This window comes from Rousettus aegyptiacus, unplaced genomic scaffold (assembly GCF_014176215.1).
Source record: "Rousettus aegyptiacus isolate mRouAeg1 unplaced genomic scaffold, mRouAeg1.p scaffold_m13_p_7, whole genome shotgun sequence".
Classification (NCBI taxonomy): Eukaryota; Metazoa; Chordata; class Mammalia; order Chiroptera; family Pteropodidae; genus Rousettus; species Rousettus aegyptiacus.
In genome coordinates this window covers 4,143,195-4,166,934 of record NW_023416310.1, presented here as the reverse complement: position 1 = coordinate 4,166,934, position 23,740 = coordinate 4,143,195, and the positions used below count along the sequence as shown (strand labels likewise).

The 23,740-nt window shown below is 46.7% G+C and overlaps 2 protein-coding genes and 1 long non-coding RNA gene across 9 annotated transcripts in view; 1 reads left to right on the top strand and 2 right to left on the bottom strand.

Annotated features, from left to right (window-relative positions):
- Positions 1-261: 261 nt before the first annotated feature.
- Positions 262-1,719, bottom strand: LOC118605376. The gene is made up of 2 exons (XR_004952112.1): positions 1,430-1,719; positions 262-428 (listed from the first exon to the last, which is right to left on the bottom strand). It is a non-coding gene; the product is annotated as an uncharacterized LOC118605376 (long non-coding RNA).
- Positions 1,720-4,450: 2,731 nt separating this feature from the next.
- On the top strand, positions 4,451-22,318 carry PDIA6 (protein disulfide isomerase family A member 6). The gene is made up of 13 exons (XM_016127107.2): positions 4,451-4,587; positions 8,329-8,470; positions 11,592-11,649; positions 12,066-12,192; positions 14,311-14,417; positions 15,571-15,701; positions 16,188-16,302; positions 16,811-16,951; positions 17,790-17,874; positions 17,994-18,066; positions 18,995-19,153; positions 21,151-21,247; positions 21,858-22,318. The coding sequence occupies exons 1-13, from the start codon at positions 4,569-4,571 to the stop codon at positions 21,924-21,926; spliced, it is 1,323 nt and encodes a 440-aa protein (XP_015982593.2). The 5' UTR covers positions 4,451-4,568; the 3' UTR covers positions 21,927-22,318.
- The window catches only part of ATP6V1C2 (ATPase H+ transporting V1 subunit C2), a 40,716-nt gene continuing 38,923 nt past the window's right edge, over positions 21,948-23,740 (bottom strand). For 5 of the 7 annotated variants that reach the window (XM_036224422.1, XM_036224423.1, XM_036224424.1 and 2 more), the window contains one exon: positions 21,948-23,453. In XM_036224422.1, coding sequence (XP_036080315.1) covers positions 23,201-23,453 — 253 coding nt within the window. In that variant the 3' untranslated portion in view covers positions 21,948-23,200. The remainder of the gene's footprint in view (positions 23,454-23,740) is intronic. The other 2 variants (XM_016127108.2, XM_016127109.2) reach the window with 1 other exon arrangement.

The following is a 23,740-nucleotide window of genomic DNA, read 5'->3' as shown; positions in this document are numbered from 1 at the left end:
GGGTGGGAGGGGGAGCTTCGGGTGGGGGGCTGCAAGGGGGAAGGAGTTTCCAGACCGCTGGTCTTATCTAGTTACAGGTCGTTTTGCCTCGTAGAACCCGAGACCTTGGCGTCATCGACACTGTTATCGGGTTCCCGGAGAGACAGGACACCAGGCTCTAAGCAGAAAGTGGCTCTTATCGATGCCGGCACCGACTCAGCGGGTCCCCATGCAAAGGGATGTACCGCAGAGCTGTAGACAACCCATGACAGACAGGCAGCGTGGCAGAAACGAACCTTTATTGTTGTAAGCCATTGAAAGGAGGGTAGTTTGTTATTCCAGCCTAACCTAGCCCACCCTGACTTTTATAGACGCCAAGATCCGTGGCTCTGACAGCTTCGGTGAGTTTTTTACACCCCGATGCATCTCTTCTTATGTATAAAAGAAGCCTGAAAAAAAATAAAAAATAAAAAATGATAATAATAAAATAGGCCTGATAATACCTGCCTTGTAGGATCGTTCATTCCTTCGCCTGGCACAACGTATTCACTGGGTGCCCATGGAGGGCGCCGGCCTGGACCAGGCCCTGCGCCATGGAGGGAGCAGCGAGCCCAGAGGCTGCGCTCGCGGACTTCACACACCAGACAAAAGGGAGCGAGCAAACAAATAACTCCAAACTGCGATGATCGCTATGGAAGGCAGGGTCATGGGCCCCGACCACGTCCATGCCCCAGCCCCAGAACGGATGAATCGTCTCCATTACACGGCAAAGGGGCATTCGGTTGGCAGGTGGAACTAAGGTCAGCTGGCATTAGAAGAGGGAGATCTTCTGGATTACGCGGGTTGTTCCTATAATTACGAGGGTCCTTAAAAGTGGGAGAGGGAGGCAGGAGAGAGAGAACCAAGAGATGCGACATCTCCGAGGACTCTGCCTGACACCGTTGGCTTTGAAGATGGAGGGTGGGACCACAGGGTAAGGAAAGCAAACGCCTCCAGAAGCAGGAAAAGCCAAGGAGACAGGTTCTTCCCTAGACACTCCAGGAAGGAACACGGCCCTGAGACGCCCTGGTGGCAGCCCGGGGAGACCTCTGTTGGACTTCTCACCTACGGGACTAGGAGGTAATAAATTTGCATTGTTTTAAGCCACTAAATTTGCAGTAATATGTTGCAGCCACAAAAAACAAAAAAACAAAAAAAACCAAAACTAATATGATTGCTAAGAAAGAAAAAAGCAAAGAAACAAAGAGCTTTGATAGAAAATCTTGGGGGCCAGGGAAGGGGTACCAACTTTAGAAGGTGTGGTCAGGGGAGACCTCTGAGGACTTGAAATTCAAGCAGAGCCATAAAGGATGGCAAGGACAGGGAGAGTCAGCTGGGTTTTACACAGATTTCATAAGTTAATGAAGGTGATGAGTTTAGCATCGTGTTTGACACATAGGAAGCAACTAACCTTTAGTAACTAACTGTGACAATAACACATATGCACGATTTTAAGGAAAAGGTCCGGCAGCCGAGCGATGAGGCCAGGCGCCGTCCCGCCTTCGTGTCTTTGCTCGGGCCGTGCCCTCTGCCTGGTTCGGCCCTCTCGTCGTCCCCTGGCTTCTTCCCCTGGCGTCAGCAAGTTCAGATGATACTCCAGTTCCTTCTTCAGGGCTTCCATTTCATTCACTTCTGAGCAAATGCAACGAACACGAGAATGTTCCCCGGAGGTACTTCTTCCAGTCCGGCCCCAACACTGACCTCCCCACCCCCGCCTTCCTCTCCTTTCAGAATAGAAAAAGGGTGCTACAGGAAGTGGAGGGTGAGGGGCAGTGAGAGACAAGAAGCTGAGTCACAGTAACTCGACTTGGGGGTAGGGCTGCAAATTTCAAGGAAATAGAGGGAAAAGACACTTCTGGTTTATTCATCAACACTCCCACCTCCAACCCCTCTTCAAATAATTCTGGGGGGTCACAGACAAAGTTATTTTATTTATTTACTTACTTATTTACATTGTCGTTGTCATTATTATCTATGTGAAATGTGCTGGGAATTTGAGTTACTAATTCTGTACATTGTCCTAGAAAAAAAATCAAGGTCTCTGGACCATTCTTTCCTCCTCCTCAATCATTTGGTTTCTTCATTTCTGCTTGGTGGTCTAGGCTTTGAGGGCAGAACAGGAAGAAGAGCCCGCCATGCTTCAGAAAATATTATTGTTGTCCTGTCTGTTTTTTTCCCGAGAACGATGGCCTGGAGCTGGTGTTTGATGGGCCTAGCTTCCAGCCAAGGCCAACAGGACTCTCTGAAATTGTCTAGAATCATCCAACTCTGGAATGCTCCATTCTCATTCACTGAGTACCCAAAGACCCAGACTAAATATGGGCCCAAAGTTCTAGGATTCAAGGAATTTAGTCATGTAAAAAGTGTTTTAATCTTTTGTTCTTTAAACTCATTGGTAGAAGAAAAGTGACCAGTTGAAGTCACGGTCTCTGTGCTCAGTGTAGCTGGAGAGTCTGGTCCCAATCAACCCGCTGCAGGGGGGTTGCTCAGATTCCTCATGCACCATGTCCTTCTCCACTTCTGTACCTTCGCTCATGAGCCGTCCTTGCCTAGAACGTCCCCCTCCTGCCTCCCGCCATCCCAGGAACGCTCTTCAACGGCAAACTCCCTCAAGCGGAGTGAGTTTCTTGCTTCCTCTGTGATCTCAGAACTTTCTCTACATACCCTCATTGTATCTTTTTATTGACCTGCTTCCCACTTTGGACAGTGAGCTGCTATGGGCAGGGAACATCTCTTAATCATCTTAGTACCCCAGGACCAGCATCAAGCCAGAAATAAGTAAATACTTATTCAGTAAATACTTGTCAAGTGAATAAGTGAAATAAGAAATGACTGACTGAACAGCGACCCCTTCCTTTGTTTGCATCTGTAGCCAAAGCCACTTTTATACTGAAGCTTTCAAATTCAAGGCCTGTAAGAAGAGCCAGAATATTCTCCATTATAGCAAAGTATACTGATAAACCCGCCTTTTGTGACTGAAACTGTGTCTTCTGTATTTCTTGTGTTCTCCCCACAGTATCTCGGACACAGGAGGCTTCAATGTTCAGAGAAGCACGAACATACCCACTTCCGGAGGCTAGTCAATTCTTTTTGCCATAATTTAACACAATTCTTTCATACTGAGTAGCACTCATTAAATGGCCTCAGGCTGCTAAGTAGTTTGTGGTTGCAAGTGTTTGTTGGAGTGGAGATTTAAACTAGTACAAACATCCATCATGTACCTGGCAGCACCTTGAAAATAGCCTGCAGCACCAACAGCAGGGTGTGTGTGTGCTCTTTGAAATATCACACTGTACCAACCCATCTATGTGATGTGAAAACTACCCAAGTATCCATCAAGAAGAGAACACACAGACAGTGCTGCCCCCCCACCACCCCAAAATCTCTCATTGGCTGCCAGCTTCCTCTTCACGGTCCGTTTTTTACTTCCTTTGCTCCCTCTGCTCAGAATGACTTTCTCCTGTCTGGCAAATCTTCCCAACTAAGCTCTAGTGCCACTGGCTCCAGGAAGCCCTGCCAGTCACTACCACTCTTGGACCCCACTGTACTCGTAAGTGCTTTTGCCAGAATCAGAGCTGTTTTATGTGTAAAACACTACAGAGAAATAAACTATTACCAGTACGTTACTGATACAAAAACAAAACGCTCAAGTCCACTCCAAACATAGGAGGGAAAAGCAGAGATACCACAGTCTTAGCCTATTATACTTTTTCTTTTGCAAATTTTACAAGACACATGACCAAGAGAAGGCATTGCTAAGGCGCCGCCCAGGGTAAGGAAGGAAACCCTGAAGCCAGAGGCCCCCTGGATTCTACAGAGAGCTGGGTCCTCTCTACGAAAGGCTTTGTGCAGTCATATGCCCTGGACATGGGAACTTTTTAAGTAATTCAACAAAATAAATACTTAGTGAATTATGTCACATATAGTATGTGCTTAGCCAGTGTTTGTTGACTGAATACTCATCTAGGAACAACAAAAAGTAATATATTATTTAATAAGGTCCTAAACGCACTGGGGGCCCAAAGAAAGTTATCCTCCCAGGAGACAAAGAGAATCGAGGTGGGGGGTGGGGTGGGAGGAGGCAAAGGATGAATGAGGGCTGAAAGGGGGTCGTTAGACGCAAGGTGGGGGTAAAGACAGAATAAGTTCCGGAGAAATAAGGAAAACCAAATACTGGACTCTAAGGAAAAGCACTGAGAGGCCAGAAGGCTTTGGTCAGGGTGGCGAGAAGGCCACCAGGGAAGGGGAGGCTGGCCAGCCCCGCCCCCAGCAAGTCCCTCCTTCCGCCGCTCGCCCCGCCCCACCCAAAAAAAACCAAACCGGTAACCTCTACCCGGCCGCCTCCCATTGGCTACGCGAATGAGTGACGCCTTCAGGAACCATTGGGCCGTGGCCACGGCTTGGCGAGCGCCTTCCGGCCCGCCCCCGCCGCGCCGCCCGGCGCAGGCTGCGCGGTCCGAGGGAGGGACGTGGGGCGGCGGGGCCGCGGCGGAGCTGAGGCGGCGGAGCTGAGGCGGCGGCAGGACTACGCGGCGGCGGGGGCTGTCGGCATGGCTCGCCTCGTGCTCGGTAGGCGCGGCCCTCCTCGTCCTGCGGGGGCGCCCGGACGGCCCCGAGCCCCCGCGGCGGTCTGCAGCCCGGGGAGCGGACGCGCGCGTGGCCTTGGCCGGGCCCGGCCCGCGCGGGGACGCGATAGGGGGAGCGGTGGAGGCCAGGGGCGGCAGGGGGAGTCTCGGGGACGGGGGCTGCCCTTGGCCGCGCCGTCTCTCGGGCGGAGGGAGCCCTGCCGGACTCCGGGTGCGTGGGGGAGGTTGGGGCGCCCTGGGCGGGGGCTGCCGCCGCGCACCCCGGGGGAGCGTGTGCGCGAGCCTTCGGAGGAGGGGGAGCCCGAGGCGGGGCTCGGACTCGGGGGGCGACAGCGGAGGCCGAGAGCTGCGTCTGAGACGCCGAGACCAGCCGGCCGCGATCCCCGGCGGAGGTGGGGTGTCGGAGTGCAGCTCGAAAGGGGGGCCTTGTTCTGGGCCTCAGACTCGCGCGCGTCCGGGGGAGAGTCGCGGGCCCCTCACGCCGCATCTTGCCCTTACCACCTGTTTTAGGGCCCTCCTAAGAAAAACCGAAATATCAAAACCCAGACCTGAAATAAGGCCTGGGAGTCGCCTTAGGAAGGGAGCAGTGCCTTCCGAAAGCCGGTCTTAGGGTGCAGGAGCACTTGAAGTGGGGTCGAACTTTTAAAAACTCATCCCAGGCTTTCGCGAGTTAGATAGATGTCTGTTTGAGAGACTACAGTGAGCGAAGTTAAGGGACCCGCCCTCCGGGCCCCACAAGGCGCTCTGACAGCCCTTACCCGCCAGTGGGGCGTGAGTCCCAGGCCCCCTCCCCCGCATTTACTAGCAGAGCAGGTTACTTACCCGCCCTGGGCTGTACACCACAGGGTGGTTCTGATGACTAATGAATTAATACATATCCAAAGACAGCAACCAAGTTATAAATATTCGCAGTATTACTGTAGGGAGAGGTGTATTAACAGGCCAACGTATTACCGTGTAGGTGGAGGGAACGATTTTAGTCTCCGTAAAAGTTGCCCACAAGTGAATTCAGAGTGAGCTCTGAAAGAGTATGATATCTGTCAATTAACTCATTTTAATCAATGTAATCAGCCTTTTGGGGAGCCCTCTTGGTTTCTGGATGACTGTGTTGGGACGATATACTCTTGCTAGCAGGTGTGGGACCGAGATGTTGCTGATGCGGGTTTGTACCATCCTTACCTGCTGTGGAGGAATCATGGCAAGCCACGGATGGCAAAACCATCTGCCCACGTGGACTCTAGCCCCTCGGTTGCTCCATTCCCATCGGTGCTGTTATCAGTGAGTGGAATGGCCATGTGAATTCCAGAGTCAGAACATCATTGGTCAGCACTGACCTATGTTACCGTCTTAAGTGGGCCCGGGGAGTTTTGTTTTGTTGGGGGTTTTTGTGGGGTAGTTACAGGTATGTTTTCGCTGTTGGAATTTGTATATCTTTTAATTGATTTTTCTGAGTATTGATCTCCTAGCCCTATTAGGCCATACTGCCATTTAAGGAATTTGGGTCTCAAACCTTTATCATCAAGACATTTCCTTTGGATGGCCATTTATAAGGTGGAAGGTTCTCGTGAGAACTAGGCAAAATTTAAAGACAAAAGTTCAGCATTACTAGCAAAAGGAGTGGCCCAAGTCCATGTCATACCAGGTGTCAGTAGTCGTGACCACCTTTGTGTGGAGAGGAAGCTCTTTCCTGAGGTGAAAGTCACGGTCCAGCCTGGCGACTCCAGGCTGAAGAGGAGACACTGTTGCCATTCCGATTGGCAAGAGGAGGGAAAGGCCGCGATCTCCCTGTGACCCTCCTGGGGTTACACGTCTGCAGGGGCCAGACCTTTGCCCAAGAATTCGGTTCCATACCCAACACCCACGTTCTAGCTCTAATTATGTGGCATTAGGCAAGTTACCCTCTGTGTCTCCATTTTCTGGCCTAAAAATGGGCACGATGGTGCATACACATAGAGCTTTTAAATGAGTCTACGCATATTAAATGTTTAGAGCAGTGCCTCGTACACAGTGTTGTAGACACGTTACTCGTCATTAAGATGTCAATTTCTGGAGGTAGTTGGACAGAAATATATCAAAATGTTAGCCACAACCCCAGAACCCCTCGTAGAATTTTCTCTTAAGTTATCATATTTAATTGAGGGGATTTCCAGCATTGGCCTGTTAATAATGACAAATGGGAGACAATTCAGATTGTCAGTAGTGGATTGGCTACATGATATAGCCATTAAAAATGGTTACATATATAAAGTTTCAGATCTCTATTGCGTGGAGACACAGAAAGAATATTCGCCAAAATATGAATAATTTGTTCAAGTGGGACTGTCGGCGGCTGTGCCGCGTATGTGCAAGGCCGTGGTTGTGCCTCAGTCTGCCTGCGAGTCCCTATTTACGAAACGGGAGTGAGTCCTGATCTCTGGTAACGCTGTGGAAAACCCAGGGATCCAATGTATTTGAAAGTGATTTGAAAATTGAAAGCACTGTGTAAGTCTTGGGTAGAATATTTAGCAATAAAACAATTAACATTGGTGTGCGCTTCTTCCAAAGAAATTTACCATTGGGCTCTTCAAAAGAAGTTTCATTTGAAATCTTCCAAATTCTGTTTACGAAGTTAGCATATGAAAATTTGATTAAGATGGCATGTACACACACTACCTTGGAATACAGGTCATTCTCATTTATAATTTGTTTTATCAAGAGGTTAAAAGAAAGAAATACAATCATATTTATAGATGCTGAAAAGACAGTAATAGAAATTTCTTTAATATCATAAAGTTTATGTTTCAACCCAAAAGCCAGCATCATGCAAGCGGGAAGATATTCCTGGTAGCGTCAAGAACATTTCATTATTCAGCATTATTCTAGAGGAATTAGAAAAGTAAAATTATATATATATTTCAGAGGAGGTGGTATTTTGGTAATATTGCCAATTAAAAAGACTTTTGGATTCTTAAAATATTCATAAGCCAGTTAGAACTTCTTTTTCTATATAATTGTTATAAACTGCATTTAAGTTCCCAGAGTGGCTGACAGAAATATACTTGGTCCGCAGTGTGGCTAAACTATGCCATTGGTAATACAATAAAGTCTTCCCTTTAGAAAGCATTCATGTGAAAATTCTTTGTGAGCTCGTCCAGCAACATTATGAGTGCCTGATGATGTGCCTGCCCTTGACAGTGTTAGAAATAAAAATATGTTTTAAAACAATCATTGCCCTTGAGAGAATCCCAGCCTAGTAGGGGGGACAAATAATTATTTTTCCCTTCAAAAAAAAGCTTTAATATTATGTGCTAATATTGTAACTGAATAACAAGAAATAAATACTGTAGGGATTACCCAAGGTTGCAGAGCTGGATGTAACCTCCCAGTTTACAGTGTCCTTACCCATAAAATGGCAATAACAGTACTACCCCGTGGGGTGGTTGTAGAGAATGAAGATGTTAATATATGAAAAGCAGTAAGAGTAATATTTAGATCGTTTTCAAGTGCAGCTCAGGAGATGAGAGTGGATTGTCTCTCTGTCCCCTTGCTCGGCACTGCACCGGTGGGAGTGAAGTTCCAAGGGCTCAGCGGCAGCAGGGAGGGCAGAGACGTGGGGTTGAGAGCCACCTGACCCAGGCCATCCTCCTCTATGCAGGGCCTTGGTCAGTGGAGGAAGACCGGCCTCCTGGGTTTCCTGTCACCGTGGGCCCTGCCATTAATCGTTTGCTTTTGGTTGTTCCTCCAGGTCTGGTGAGCTGTACCTTCTTTTTAGCAGCGAATGGTCTGTATTCCTCCAGTGATGATGTGATCGAATTAACTCCGTCAAATTTCAACCAGGAAGTTATTCAGAGTGGTAGTTTGTGGCTTGTAGAATTCTATGCTCCATGGTAAGTAGTAAAATCATTATCGATTATTTATGGTACTTTATAAGGAAAAATGCTATATAAAAACATGATTTTATTCAGCCATTTAGTTGACCTAGTTCACTTCTCATTTAAAAGAAATAGAAAAATGGGGGATTCCATAAAGTATCTATTGAAGGCCGTGGAGATAGGGTCAGTTGAAAAAAATGAAGTAGCTAATTGTTTCAAGAAAAAAGAAGGGGAAAATCTTTATAATTTTAAGATGATGTAAATAGGATAGGGATGGAATGGAAAATGAGTTTTTAAAGAAAGAATATTGGGCAAAGGAGAGGGAAGAACCAGTCATTGACTCTCATGTTTTTTGAAGATGGTTGCTTCCAGAAATACGTAATTAAGAAATCTAGTTTAATTTAAAAATTCTTCTCTTGCCTTATGTTCATTGTTAGAAAAAAACGTCATCGGATAAAGATGTAATTACCATTGAAATTAATGGTGTACAAGTATAGATAGTCAGAATACAGTCTATAGTTAAAACTTAATGCAAACAGAACAGAACCCCAACAAATAGAAGTAGAGAGATAGATCAATGTAAACAGTGCAGAATGTACCCGATACTGTCACTGCTGTAAATGAGGCCACATGGGCCCTGAGAGGGGACCCAGCACTGGCAGCTGTGCATTGGTGCAGACGAGCTGCGTGGTGACTCAGGACCCAGAGTGGTCCTTTCAGATGTGACTGTGCCTTCGAGGCTCGCATAGGGGGCTTGGTCAGATTCTTACCTGAGCAGGTGCATTTTGGGGTGTGCCTTTGGAAGTCCATGAAACTACATTTTGGAAATATAGTGCCAGTCCTCATGGAATATTTCACTTAATGTTCAGTGTAGCAAATCAAGATAAAACCTTGCCATGTAGCGAATACCGTTCGTCTTAATGCCTTTATTATTATTTTTTTAAAAACCCATTTGTTTCTTGGTTGTTAAATCCAAATGAGAATTCTCTATGGGTTAGTTTATTCATATCAGTAAACATACAAATAATAATTGTACAAACTGTTATATTGTTGAATGCTTTTGTATATAATTTTTACAAGTTCAATTTTTTTTGTTGTTGTTATTTATGACATGAGTCATGCCTTATTCCAAAACTACACCAGACAGCATGGTCGAGGAGGTGGGATCCGACCGGTAGTTAATCTTCCCTGTTCCGCGTTTGGCGTCGTGGTGGTCTGGGCGTGAGGGTGTCTCACCAGAGCAGGCGCTTCCAGCCTCTTTTTGTGCTTGGACTTTGGCCGCTCGGTGAAGGCCGTGAATCCCTTCCCAGGATAAAGGTTTAAATGTATGCAGTAAAGCATACAGGATCACAAAGGAAACCTAAAATATTGAAATAACAATTGAAATATTCAAATAAATCTGGATTACGAAGTCCTCCTCTGCTAGGACAGTAAGACGAGAGAGACCCCGTGGCAGCCGCGGCAGCTGCCTACAGGCTCCCTGGGGCGGCGCGTGCGTGCGGTGCGCAGAAGGCACGTGCCATGCCACAGCGGTGACAGGGAAGTGGCTGTGATAAAGTCACGAGTACTAACCAGCCGGCGTGTTGTTAATGTTCATAATTGAAGGAAATCCTAAATTTCAAGAGGGACGATTTGCCATCAAAGGTCACAGAGCCCCTAAATTTGTATCCACGACACTTTGGTGTTCTTCATCTCAGGTGGAGGGCCCTCGGGTTAGGGGTAGTCTGTATTTACATTTATGTAGCATTTTGATCTTTCTTTACATTGCTTAACATTGAAGTCGAAGGGAATACATAGTCTGTCAACCTCTGATTCAAGTCCTTCTTTAATACAATTAACAAAGAGGCACAAATTCCTGTCAGATTTTGACTCCTGGACTTGAAGTATCTCACCTAAACACCAAAGCATACCATGTGTGAGTATGTAGAAGCAGCATTTCAGGCGTTTCCTTGAAAGATTCAGACCGTGTAAGTACTGGAATAAGGCGATGTTCCATAGTGATTGAGAATGTGAGACTCGGAGTGCGAAGGCTCTGTCACGGAACGTGCGATCCAGAGTGTGAAGGCTCTCACAGATGACTGCGTGATGTTGAGCAGTTTCTTAACCTCTTACTTGGCCTTGGTTTCATCATCTGTAAAATGACAGTAACAAGGCCTGCCTCCAGGATTGGCGTGCTGCTTAAATGAAGACCTGTGTGAAGAGTGCTCGTCACGCGGCTGGCACATGGCCCTTCCTCATGAGGTCCTTAGAGGCCTAGTTAGAAGAGAATTTACTTTGTTTAAAAAAAGACAAAACCAAATCACCTGTGGATAAACTATGGCATCTTCAAATGATGGGTGTTGTAAAACTGACGGTGACCAGTCCAGCTCTTCGTAATGGTACATACAGAACAGGCTCGCGTGCATGTCGTTTTCTAAAAGCACGAAGCGTGTTATAGTTGACAAGACTTTCAGATGCCAGCCCCTGCGAGATGAGGCTGGTTTTCCTCATGGTCATGTCTCTCTCTCCTCGCTCTTGTTCTTTTCCTACCGCCTTTGGTGTCCATTGCTCTCCCGCTCGTCGGGTTTACTGCTTTGGGATTGTGAGTGCATTTTCAACTCCACAAGCGGCTGCTGGAGCCAAAGCGCATGGAAATGTGGACTCTGATACAGATGCCTCATCCGTAAAGTGAAAAGGTTGGGCTAGATCAGGGAATAGCAAACCTTAATAGGTTTAAGAATCACTAGCAGAACTTAAAATATAGGTTCCTGAACTCCTTCTAGAAGCTCTGGTTTCTTGGGGCCCAAGAACCTGCATTTGCCCAGCCTTAAAACTCGAACCACACAGCGCAGCACACTTTCCCAGCTACATGCTCAAGTCCCTGCCCACGGTTAGCGGTCAGAGTGATGGAGTTTGTTTAGCCTCTCAGACTAACTGTGAGCAGTAACTGGGCAACGTTTTTAAGTTACAAGATGAAAAGGGATTGCAGTAGAGTCAAATGGTGAGCTTGTGGTCACTGATCATGTTTTTTTAGTGCTTTCACTCCCTGTAAGCCCCCACCCTGTGCTTGTCACTCGGTAGACTGTTGGTGGGTGATTTTGAATTGGCGACCAAGGACGTTAACTGTTGCCTTATTTGTGTTTTTATCCCCTAAAAGGTGCGGCCACTGCCAAAGGTTGACACCAGAATGGAAGAAAGTTGCAACGGCATTGAAAGTAAGTTTCTAAGATGTCCACATTGAGTATGCAAATAGCTTTAATGTACAATAGGAGGGAGATTTGCATATCAGAGTGCAAAAGTCTTGGTGCCAAAACCGTGTGAGGAGCAGAGGCATAATACGCAGTATGATTTTGATGTTCATTTTTGTCAATTCCGTCCATCAGATAAATGACATAATTACTGTTCATTGTGCTGATTCTGGGAGCTGCAGCGTTCTCTTCCTGGGCCAACCTCTGTTTCACCTGCCATTCCCCTCGAGAACGGTCCCACAGTAAAGCCCGCACTCATTCTGCCCTTAAACCTGCCCCTGCCCCTTGTTATCTTGTCTCTGAGGCAACAGAAATCAGGTGATGGGTCCTTGTGGAATCTGCTGCAGTTGAAAGAAAAACATAGTTCTTCTCTGTTCCCGCAGGATGTTGTGAAAGTGGGTGCAGTTGACGCGGATAAACATCAGTCCCTCGGAGGGCAGTACGGGGTGCAGGGGTTCCCCACCATCAAGATTTTCGGGTCCAACAAAAACAAGCCAGAAGATTATCAGGGTAAGGACTCTGTGCTGCCCTCCCCTGGCTGGGGTTTTCATTTGCACAGGGAGGGGAGGAAGAGGAGAGAATGGGGTCCTGTTCCAGAACTGCCAGCCTGCTGCCCGCAGGTTCCTCCGCCTCTGTGCCTAGACTCACTGAGCCCTGCAAGGGCGCAGACTGGCGTCTGCCTCGCCTGAGTTGTCCTGAAGAGTAAACACGTGTCACAGAGGCAGAAGTTTTTATTAGTGTTCGTGCTAGCGTAGGCCCACACATTTCCCTCTTGTCTTCCTCATTATGTTTTAAAAAATACTAGTTACATACTATTTAGTAAAGATTTTAAATATTTTCATGCTGTGATCTTTTCCCTCTACTATAGGAAAGGGTCTGGCCTAGCATTGTGGGAGAAGAAGGCCCTAGAATTTGAAAGTCAGTTTAGACCGTTGTTATCACTATGGAGTATTTTACCTGTGAATCTTTATGCCTTGTAAACATATAATATTAAAACCGTTAGTCTCCCAAACTCCTACTAATAAGTACAACAAATTCGCCCTGTTTTGGAGATAAGTAAATCATGAGTATCTGCTATTAGTCACTGAGGCAACTGGAGAGAGAATTCTGGCACCAGATTCTCAAGGCTAAGTGTTATTTAAGTCGCCCCATTCTTTTATAGAATAATTTTATTATTTAAGATACCACAAACATATTATCACCTTTAAGATAATCAGAATTGCTTGGTTGAGCCATAGCTATGGTCTTAATAAAAAGTATTGGACATAATGTATTTAAAGTTTAAATGATGGCTTATTTGATAAATTATTTTTTAAGATTTTGTTAATAGGACATGTGACTAAACTTAGTGTCAAACATGAGAAAAACAAGTTCACAGGAGAGTGGGGTTGGGGGTAGAATCAGCATCAGGGTACAACAAAGCGTTTCTGTGCCGGCTGTGCGTGCCGGCCCGCGCTGTACGTGGCTGGTGGAGGAGGCCGTTCCAGGAAAGAGCGCGAAGGGGGTGCAGCATCCCTGGAGCGTGGACTGCGGCGGCAGCGGCCTGGCCTGAGCGCAGGCCTCGCCACGCTCCGGCTTTGTAACTGAATAGAGCACTTAACTCCCTGGACCTGCTTGTGTTCCGTCAAATGGGGAAGTGAGGGCCCATTTTAGGCTACTAGAGGATTCATCGAAAGTCAGTACACACAAAGCACGTGACTTGGCAAAAATCAGTGTCATTGGTACATCACCACTCTGGCTGTCAAAATACGTACGGGGGTGACACACTTGGTGGCCTCGCCGGGGCTGCCGCACCAGCCGATGGGAACATATTCTGGGTGTTGCTGTGCTGTGTTTTCTTTCTAATGTCAGCTCTGAGGTGTTCTCAGTTTTTATCTCTTCCTAGTCGGTTCGATTAGAAAACTTTTTTTAAAAAAGAAATTTTCAGAAGAGATTTTATTAGAGTTTTGCATTTAAACCCTGAAGATTATCTCGTGTCCTATATATAATCCTTATACCTGTGAGTCAGTTAATAGCCTCCTGACTTTTTCTTGAGAAGATAGGTTTTGGTAAATTTCCAAAGACTGTCGTCATTACCTGGTCTTAATACGGGGTTTGTTTCTTATTACATTAGGGGTAAGTTCAGCTATGGCGCGTAGGCACTCAAAGTAACAGCGTTTTAGCAGTGTAGAAATAAGAGGCTCGGATTGCTTTCCAGTTACTTGGCCTCGGACACTGCGTATCCTACTTTTTCCACAGTCTTTTCTTTATCTCATAGAAAGAGTTTCTTCTCTTTTCTCATTTGCTACTTTGTACTTAAAAATTTCCCCTGCTTTCTGAACTAGATAATAAGCTGCTTATTCGTGTGTGTACCTGTTGTCTGTTGAAGCACTTTTTAATCACTCTCATTCGTCAGTGGTGTTGGTAGGTGCTTAGGAAGTTCTTGTTCACACTAATACCCTAAAGTGGAAGGAGTGGCGTTGGTTCTCCAGGCGTGAAGTGCAGTGCCGGGCGCCTTCTGGGGAGAAGGCGGCTCTGTCCCCAGCACAGGTGGCGTCTAACCTGGTGGAGCGTCGGAGGAAGCTGACAGAAGCGTGAACGTCGGCTCCGCCCTCCACCGTCAGCTGATGGCCCTTTGTCTTCCTGCAGGTGCCAGGACCAGTGAGGCCATCGTGGATGCTGCGCTCAGCGCCGTGCGCCAGCTCGTGAAGGACCGCCTTGCGGGGAGGGCTGGCAGCTACAGTTCTGGAAGACAGGTAAGTTTGTGAAAATTTTGAAGCCTGAGCATTGACCTCTTGTGGAAGATAAGTTTTTTAAAAGTATTTTAAATGGTGACCTTTCTATTAAGAAATAATAGAAGGTTGGGTCTGCTGACCCCCAAGAGAGTCAGCTATCCAGCCTGCCCATTTGGCCTCCTCAGATCTCCATCACCGTAGCCAGTCAGTCCTGGGGATCTTGGCACACGGCAGACCAGGAACCAGGCGCCGGAGGGCCTTCCTCAGCCTTGGTCTGAAATAAGACAGTGTGGACTGCAGCGGAAGCGAGCTCCAGGCCACTTTCCCGTGCAGCTCCAAAGGGTGGGGGAGAGGCCAGCTGTCCTCCAGATCGATGTTGAGATGACCTCTTGACCTATATCTGTGTTAGCCGAAAATCTGTGGAAAATTCTACATAAATGCATAGGGAAGAAGAAAAAAAAGTTTCTGTGCTCTGAATTGGTATATTAGATGGCCGTGTCTGAAATGTGCAGATTAACCATGATATGCTTACGTTCTTGTGAAAAGGCATTACATTCTTGCTGATGAAATAGTAAGAATTTCACTCTTAGGAGACCAGAAAAACTGTCTTCTTTATGCAGACTTAGGACTTACCCAAGGTTTCATGCTCTTGCCTTTTACTTCAAACTGAGACATTTAACAAGCACAGTTGTCTCTTCTGCTCCATGGCTTTTGGCCAAGGCAGCAGAACATAGTACAACAATACTGACTTTTTTAGGGTTAGTACTGAAGAAAATTATTTGAAAAAAAGAGAAGGGTTAACTGCTATTTGTAGAGTTCTTGAATGGTGGAGACTTTATGGAAAGATATTAACTGTAGCTCCATGTAACGTCCTGGACTCAACCAGCAGCCGTGCTTGAGTGTGGATTAGAATAATGTCATTAAGGTGATTCTCTTAAAAATAGCAAGTGACAGACTTCAGGTATACCTTATACTGAATGTACTGGTACTTGGTAAATACTATTTACCAAGCAAAAATAATAATAATACACAATGTTCCCAGTTTGAGTAGTTTTCACTTAAAAACTCAAAAGCTTCATTAAAATGTAGAAGCAGTTGTTTATATGTGTATTTAGACTAGGAATCAAGTTCTGTTCAGCCACGTGTACTTTAATGTTTAATGTCACAATCACAGGGTAGAAGTGAAAGTTCAGGTAAGAAAGACGTGATTGAGCTGACCGACGACACCTTCGATAAGAATGTCCTTGACAGCGAAGACGTTTGGATGGTCGAGTTTTATGCTCCTTGGTGTGGACACTGCAAAAAGTAAGTGCTTTTTACCAGGTGCTTTTGACGTCGTGGTGCTTTGAACACCTGGCTTGCTTTGAGCTTTTCGGGGTTTTTTGTTTTTGACCGTCTTCGCCCGTTACCCCACCCCTGCCCCTTGCAACAGCCAACCTGTTCTCCGGATCTGGGAGCTCGGTCGTTTGTGTGTGTTTAGATTCCACACGTAAGCGTGTGGGGCTTCCTCTGGAAGAGCTGAACCAGATCACAGATGTCACCGACATCTCCTCCCAAAAAGCTCTGACTCCGAGTGAATTTAAACATCGGCATTAGCGCCGAGAGTTTTCTCTATCATATTTTCAAAGATTAACAGGGAGCTAGCAAATTCGGGGGCAGTGACAAGGACTGGGAAGCAAACGCAAAGGGTAGTACCGTGCCTTTCATAAAGGCGTGCGGGCACGTTGTCCAGGTGTGGCGTGACGCGTCGGTTCGGGTTTTCGGGCGGACCGTGGAAACGTTTTTCTGTAGCCTAGAGCCAGAATGGGCCGCCGCAGCCACCGAGGTGAAAGAGCAAACAAAAGGAAGAGTGAAGCTGGCGGCCGTGGACGCCACGGCAAACCAGGTCCTCACCGGCCGGTACGGGGTGAGTCCGTCCGCGAGGCCCGCGCCTTGTGAGATACGCAGGTTTCCTTCCGGCTCTTTCTTCTTCCCGTTGCCGGGCCTCCCTGCGAGGGAGGCGGGGGGATGGCTGGCCTTTGCGTGATGAAGAACTTAAGTCACTTTATTGTTAAAACTCACAACTAGTAAGCCCAGAAGTCAGGACTACTTGTTTTCCCCCAGTACTGTGTGCTTACCTTGAGCCCTTAGCTTGGCCAAGCTTTTGCAGGTTGTCCGTAGGGCTTTTGAGGTTGGTCCATTTGTTCTACAGCAGATACAGTAAGTACAGATCCAGAGTTTGGCTGAGACTCGGCCACGCCTGACATCCAGCCCCGTAGAGCCCCCTGACCGACACCGCTCCGTGCGCCATGCCTCAGCCGTCGATGCAGGCCGGGAGTGTTTTCATTCCACTGAATTCTCTAGAAGGTGGCTTTAGAAACCATCAAGGTTACCTGACTTCATCTTACACGTTAATTTGATTTTTTTTTTAATAGATTAGGGGATTTCCTACTATCAAGATATTTCAGAAAGGCGAGTCTCCTGTGGACTATGACGGGGGGCGGACAAGGTCTGACATCGTCTCCCGGGCCCTCGATTTGTTTTCTGACAACGCGCCCCCTCCTGAGCTGCATGAGGTAAACCATGTGGTCATCCGTCAGTCATCTGTAGGAAGGAGAGCTTTGCTCTGTTAGTGAGGGTGTTAGAGCAGTAATGACCCTCTTCTTTTCAAATTGAGCTCTTTTCCTTCTTTTAAAATACTCTTCAAAGTGTTTTTGTACTTTCAAATGGGCAAAACCTGTCAGATAAATTGCTGCTTTTCATAACTTTTAGCACCAAAATAATTACACTGTGAATGTAATTGTACCTAAGCTTCTGAGTGGATCTTTTCATTTCTTGTTCTCATAATAATAGCTAACATTTATCGAGCACCTAACCATGTAACAGGCAATGTTCTGGGACTTTTATGTAGCTTTTTCTCATTTAATTCTCACAGCAACACTTAAAGATAAAAACTATTTTTAATCTCCAATAAAGATAAAAACTATTTTTGATCTCCATTTTACATCTGAAGAAACGGAGGCACAGAGAGCCTCGAATTTATATAAATATATAACTATAGAAATAAATATAACTATAGAAGTAAATATAGAAATACGTCCATGCATCTACCCATCTGAACGGTAAGTGTCAGAGCCAGGCTGTGCCCAGCGTTCTCATCTCAGGCGGGGTCTGAGTAGGTGCCTCCACCACCACGGAGGGACGCTTCGCCATAAATGGCAGAAACCTCTCACAGAGCATTCTTCGCAGAGTTTATACACAGCGTACGAGGAAGCGTTCCTTGAGAAAAGTCTTATCTTTCAGATTGCTTTGCTCTTTAGTGAGAGTGATGGTTCTGAGTCTTCGTTTGCAAGCTTGCCGCTGGTCTCGTGTCACGCGGCCTTCCAACCATCCTTTGTCTTCTGGGTCCCACAGATCGTCAACGAGGACATCGCCAAGAAGACGTGCGAGGAGCACCAGCTCTGCGTGGTGGCCGTGCTGCCGCACATTCTTGATACCGGTACGCGGGGCGGGAGCGCCGCCTGCGTTGTCCCGCGCTGCCTGGTCTGGAGCACTTTCCAAGTCGGCGTTACGGATCCCTTGATCTTTAATCTTTGACCATTTTTGTTTTCAAATCAGGAGCTTCAGGCAGAAATTCCTATTTGGATGTTCTTCTGAAATTGGCAGACAAGTACAAAAAGAAAATGTGGGGGTAAGGTCTGAGCTCCCTCCCTCTGCACCGTTCGCATAGGCAAGCAGAGCCGCTGCAGAGCGCCCGCTCCCGCCGTGTTGCTAGCGTGTGTCCCTGCGTCACCGTGGCACGCTCTTTGTTTAGGACGTGAAAACAGTTATCACAGAGGAAGAACGATAATGCAGGTCTCTTCTTTACAGGGCACATGTCGCACAGCAGGTTCTTTCTCACAGAAATGCTGTTTAAGTGCCGCTTGGGGATCCGGGCTAGCTAGCAAAAATTTACTGAGTGACATGGCTGAGTTCTCGTGCGGCCTCGAAGGCTGGACGAAGAAGGAAGAACTCGAGGCCCGTCCTTCACCCTCCTCTAAGTGAGGGCCATTTATCGTCCTGCTTCTCATCCCCAGTGCTCATTGTGGTCCCGGGTACCTCGCACTCCCGCTGTGCTCACAGTGACTTGGCATCTCCTCTGTTCAGATTTATCATGTGCCTGTAGGAGGCCGCGTTGTGAAGTTTTTCGTTTTCCCCTTGGCAGAAGTTTAAGAAATTCGGTTGAGCATTTTTATATGTATCGGATAATGACATGCCCATAACTTTAAAAAAAGAAGTTATTACATTTTTTAAAGAACATGCATAATAACCTAAATGATAATCTAAGTGAGCAGAGACAGAAAATGCATGAGGTTTAGTGGACAGTATTTTGGCGACTGTGGGACAAACAGTCCATTTGGGCGGCTTCTGGAGTCGGGGCTTAGGGAACATGAGAGAGGAGCTTTAGTTACTTAAGAGCACGTCTAGAATGTTATTTTTTAAAACTTACCTTTTATTTTTTATTCCCGTACCCATTTCATTCCATAAAATATTTGAAGTGTAATCTTCTGTTCTTTTAAGATCTAGCTGGATTCCAATTAGAAAGGAATCTTTGCCCTGAAACCAGTCTGCTCTCCTAGGTGGCTATGGACGGAAGCCGGAGCTCAGTCTGAACTTGAGAACGCACTGGGGATTGGGGGGTTCGGATACCCCGCCATGGCAGCCATCAACGCACGCAAGATGAAATTCGCTCTTCTCAAGGGGTCGTTCAGTGAGCAAGGCATTAATGAGTTTCTCAGGTAATTTTTTCCTCTTTTATGTTGTTTTGTTTGGTTCTGTTGTGCTTTTGGTTCAAAACTAGGTTTGTATAGACCAGGCAAAAAAAAAAAGGAGTTATTTTTGCATTGACATTCTGGAATATTACATGTTTATTAATTTGAGCTTTTCAGTCATCTTCCTGTGCTTTTTTCCTCTTTCGTGGAAGTAGTCTACATAGCGAGTGATGCTAATACTTTCCTGTTCTCAGGTTACCTTGTCATTCTGTGCATTTGGCCTTGGGCTCGTCCTGATTCTGGTAAAGGTTTCACAGGCAAGAAGCAGCCCCGTGTCACCCGTTCCCCCCCAAGCATGCTTTCTGTCCTTGACCTCACATGATTTGATTTCCATTTCTAGGCAGTGGCCTCCGAATGTAGTTATTTGAAGGTGGGTGCACTTCCTTAAGTGACTGCCCCTGGGCAATGATGTGATAGGTTCCCAGACTCAAAACCAGCTCCCAGAGCTCTCTGTGCCGCCCTGCTTTTGCCCTCATCCCAAAACTGACAGTCATTTTCAGCAGGTATGAGGGAGGCATTGATTGACCCTGTACTCTTTGTCAGATGTGTGGTAATCCAGTCACTACTATAGAGTCTGGCTGACAGCTCCTGGGAAATACTTTATGAATGAATGGTTGAAGTCTCATCTCTGAATTACTTCCATTTAGGAAAAAATTCCCTGTCCTCAGGAAGCTTACTGTAGAACAGGACATGGTGCATCGATGGGGAGACTCCTTAAGTAGACTTCTTCATCCTTTTCAGCCGCGAATTCTAATATTGAAAACCTTAGGAAATGTGTGAGCATCATAAGGAACAAAGATTACGCCTTTGGGCTCACTTACTGGAAATTACAAATTCAGTTAAACCCCAGGTTTAATTTTATTCATGTTTCTTTTCAACCAGTTTTCCTTTTCCAGTTGGTTTTCAGTTCGGAGGAGGTAAACGTTTCATGGAAAAGGTACAGGGAACACTAGCGTGTTGTAAACTTGAGGCAGTATCTTTTGCGCTTGAGATTATACAGGCCACTGATTCTCAAACTCGGTGTCTTGGAGGCGGCAGCAAGCCTCCTGGTCACCAGGGGGGAAAGCTGCTCAGCCTCGGCACTCTTGACCTTTGGCTCAGATAGTTCTTTCTCTGTCCTGTGCGCTGTAGGGTGGTTAGCATCCCTGGCCCCATCCCTAGATGCCAGCAGACCCCCTCCCCCCCACACACACAGTTGTGACAATCAAAAATGTCCCCAGACATTGAGAAATATCCCCTGGGGGCTAAAATTGCCCCCATTTTTAAGAACCAATGATATACACTGTCAAAAATGCAAAATGCCAATTATCCAGTTTTCCCACAATGTAAATAACTATTGGCCAACGCATACAGGAAACTCGATATCTTGTTTGGGTTTTTTCCTTTTATTCATATTCCAAGCACCTTTCACCAAGGGTCTTGAGGCGCCTCTAAAGAAGCCTTGTTCTCAGGCTGGGGCTTGCCTCTGCATCTGTCCAGTGAAATGTTTTCTGTCAGTACCTGCCAAAGGCAAGCGCTAACATGCGGTTCGACAGAACAACTCTTGTCTGTCTCAGAGCTTGAGGTGTGACAGAAGTGTGACTGTCATCTTTAGATCATTGGGAGGGCTGGTTCTGAGTGCTTCTGTTCGCAAGAACCTGAGAAAAAGGAATGGAATTTTAGTTTTACAATACCATCCTACAGGAAGTCTTTTTCACATAATTAATTTGTATTTTAGCAAAGTCCGTTTGCTGTTTATTATTAGCAACTGTCTTGATCCGATGCCGAGGCCTGAGGAATTTCCTGCCCAGTTGTGTTGTCCCTGATTGAAAAGATGATTCTGTCCACGAGGTGTTTTCCCAGAGCAAGCCATGAGAAACGGCTCTGCATAAACGTAGCGGGCGAGTCATTCTTTCCCAAGGTGCGACTCCGTCTGCACCGGCAGTCCTCGTGATGTGTGTGCTTGTTTCCCTCTTGTCCCCAAGGGAGCTCTCTTTCGGGCGTGGATCTACGGCGCCTGTAGGAGGGGGCGCGTTCCCCGCCATCAGCACCAGAGAGCCTTGGGATGGCAAGGATGGCGAGGTGAGTGTCTGGGGCCGAGGCCGTGTGCACGGGACGCGTTGCTGAAGCTCCTGTCCGTTCTCTTTACCTTCCCGATCTTTGCGATCCTTTCCATCGGGCTCAAGCCTTGGCGTGACGCCAGAAATACCGTAACCGCATAGGCCTTCCGGGAGGCTCTTTCTCTCAAGACCTTCCATCCCATCCTCCACATTAATAAGTGCTACGTGGTATTTGGTGTTCTTGACAGAGGCGACCAGGATCAATGTCAAGAGTGAGGTTACTTTCCTGATTATCACCCCAAAGCGAACATTTAACCTGGATTCATTTACTTTCCCTATGGAAATGTCAAATGTGGCTTTGAAATTAGCATTTATCCCAGTACACTTCTGCCACATCCTCCTGGAAAGGCCAAGGTAAACAGCCCTCAGTAGGACCATGTTGCGCATAAGTTCTCAGCTTTTCAAACACCTGTGTAATAGGCCCGGATTGGGCAAAAACTGGTTTTGTCATGCGGGGAACGTCTAGGCATGCGACTGCTCCCCGGAGAGGGGAGGCGGCTGAACCCGCAGGCCGCCCCGCCTGTGGCTCCGCGGTGGCCCCGCACAGCCTGACGGCGGCTTCTGCTTTGCAGCTTCCCGTGGAGGATGACATCGACCTCAGTGACGTGGAGCTGGACGACTTAGAGCGAGATGAGTTGTGAGAGGCTCCGCGTGGGCTTCAGTTTTCTTTTCTTGGGAGCGGATTTTCCAGCAGTGACGGAACATTCTTTACAATCAGATGAATCTTCCAGTGGCCTTTTTAATCGAGAAGTAGCACTTGAGTGGTCATTTGAAAACACTGCAACAGTGAACTTTTGCATCTCGAGAAAACAGTGAAAAATTCTATGAATTGTAGCCAGTGAATTGGGTTGTATTTTGTCAAGTAACATTTTGAAAAAACTGGTGGGCTGTTGAAACACTTTCCTCCCTCTGACTGCTGGAGTGTGCTTGGAGGCTGTTTCTTACGTAAGTTTTTTATGTGATTCTTTCATTTGAATACTAATGGCTCTTTTCCATTAAAGAATAAATATTTTGGACAATGTCAACAAATGTATGAAATTAGTGTCCACACCATAAATTCAGTCTGTTTAGCCCGTAAATTAATATTATGAAGGGACGGCCCCGATGTCTTTCCTTTCTGTAAACTTGTGACTCAGATGACACTGTCTGGTTGCCTGGCACCACACAGATTTCACATGTGTCCTGCAAGGCCAAGTTCGGTCTGTAATGTAAAATGTAACGCGAGTTTATGTAGAAGGACAAAAAGGCAGGGCGTTATCAATTGAGAACTGCATTTTATGCCCAATATTTTTTCTTTGGGCCATCACCAGTGACTACTAGGGAGTGTAGCTGGCTAAACAGTTAGCTCAAGGTTTTTAATGTTCTTACTAGTCTTCACAAAATGTCCAGTAAGACGTGAAGTACAGCAGCAGGTCACCTGTTTATATGTACTCCCCATTTATGTGAAACCTTCAGGGAATGGAGTTCCGAATTACGTTAGAATATACGTGAAGACACGATTCAAAGGACTTGAGAGCATTTCTTTATTGTAACTTAGAAAAAATAAATACAACTGTAACTAACTTCTGTGGGCAGTTTCTCTAAAAAGCTAAGTTCTGTAGGACCCTGAAACTGTTCTGCTGAGGGAAGGGAGCGTCTGTCGTCGGCACAGACACGAGCCAGGTGGTGCCCGGCGTCATTTCAGTCAAGAAGGCTGAGGTCAATGTGGAAGTAGACGTAAGGAAAATAGTCTTGGTTATTGAATTGCAGCCCAGGGATCTCCACCGATGCCTACAAAAGAAGACGTGGTACTGTTCCAAGTGCATAGAACAGCTTCTGGCTGGGCCTTTCTATTTCTGAGGAGCCGTCTAGGCACCAACTGTATCATCTGCCCCACACAGCACCCCCTCCCCTGCCACCCACAGCTCTTCTACTCTCATGTTTGTGAAATGTAGGTTTCACAACAGTCTGGCGAGTGCCGTTTGGTGACAGTATCTCCCACGTGGAGAGGCGGACCTGACTGCAGACCGCACCTAGTTCTGGGCCATAGACCTACGTCCAGCACACTCGCAGCTGCCACTTCATCCAGGTGTCGGAAGACAGAGTTCAGAACCTCTCTTAACCGCTTGGTGGCTGACTTCTTATGAGGCTGGAGGAGCACGGCTTGAAAATTCACTGGGAGTCCATACCTTCTCAGATAAAATATGTAAATAAGTTATACAAATTGGTAAAATGACCTGGCAAGAAATAGAGAGTACATTCTAATTGAATGAAAACCTTTAGACAACGTAGCTTGAGAAAATAAAACTCAGTTGAGCAAAAGGCCTAGGGTTGGGGGAAATGAATTAATGGATCCTTCTGGATAGAAGAATCCAGAATATGCTAGCCCACTTTCGACTGACAGTTCTCGACAAGAGCTGAGGGGTCATCCCCAGCCGTGCGTGCTCCTTAGGTGGTGAGTGTCCAGAGTGAATAG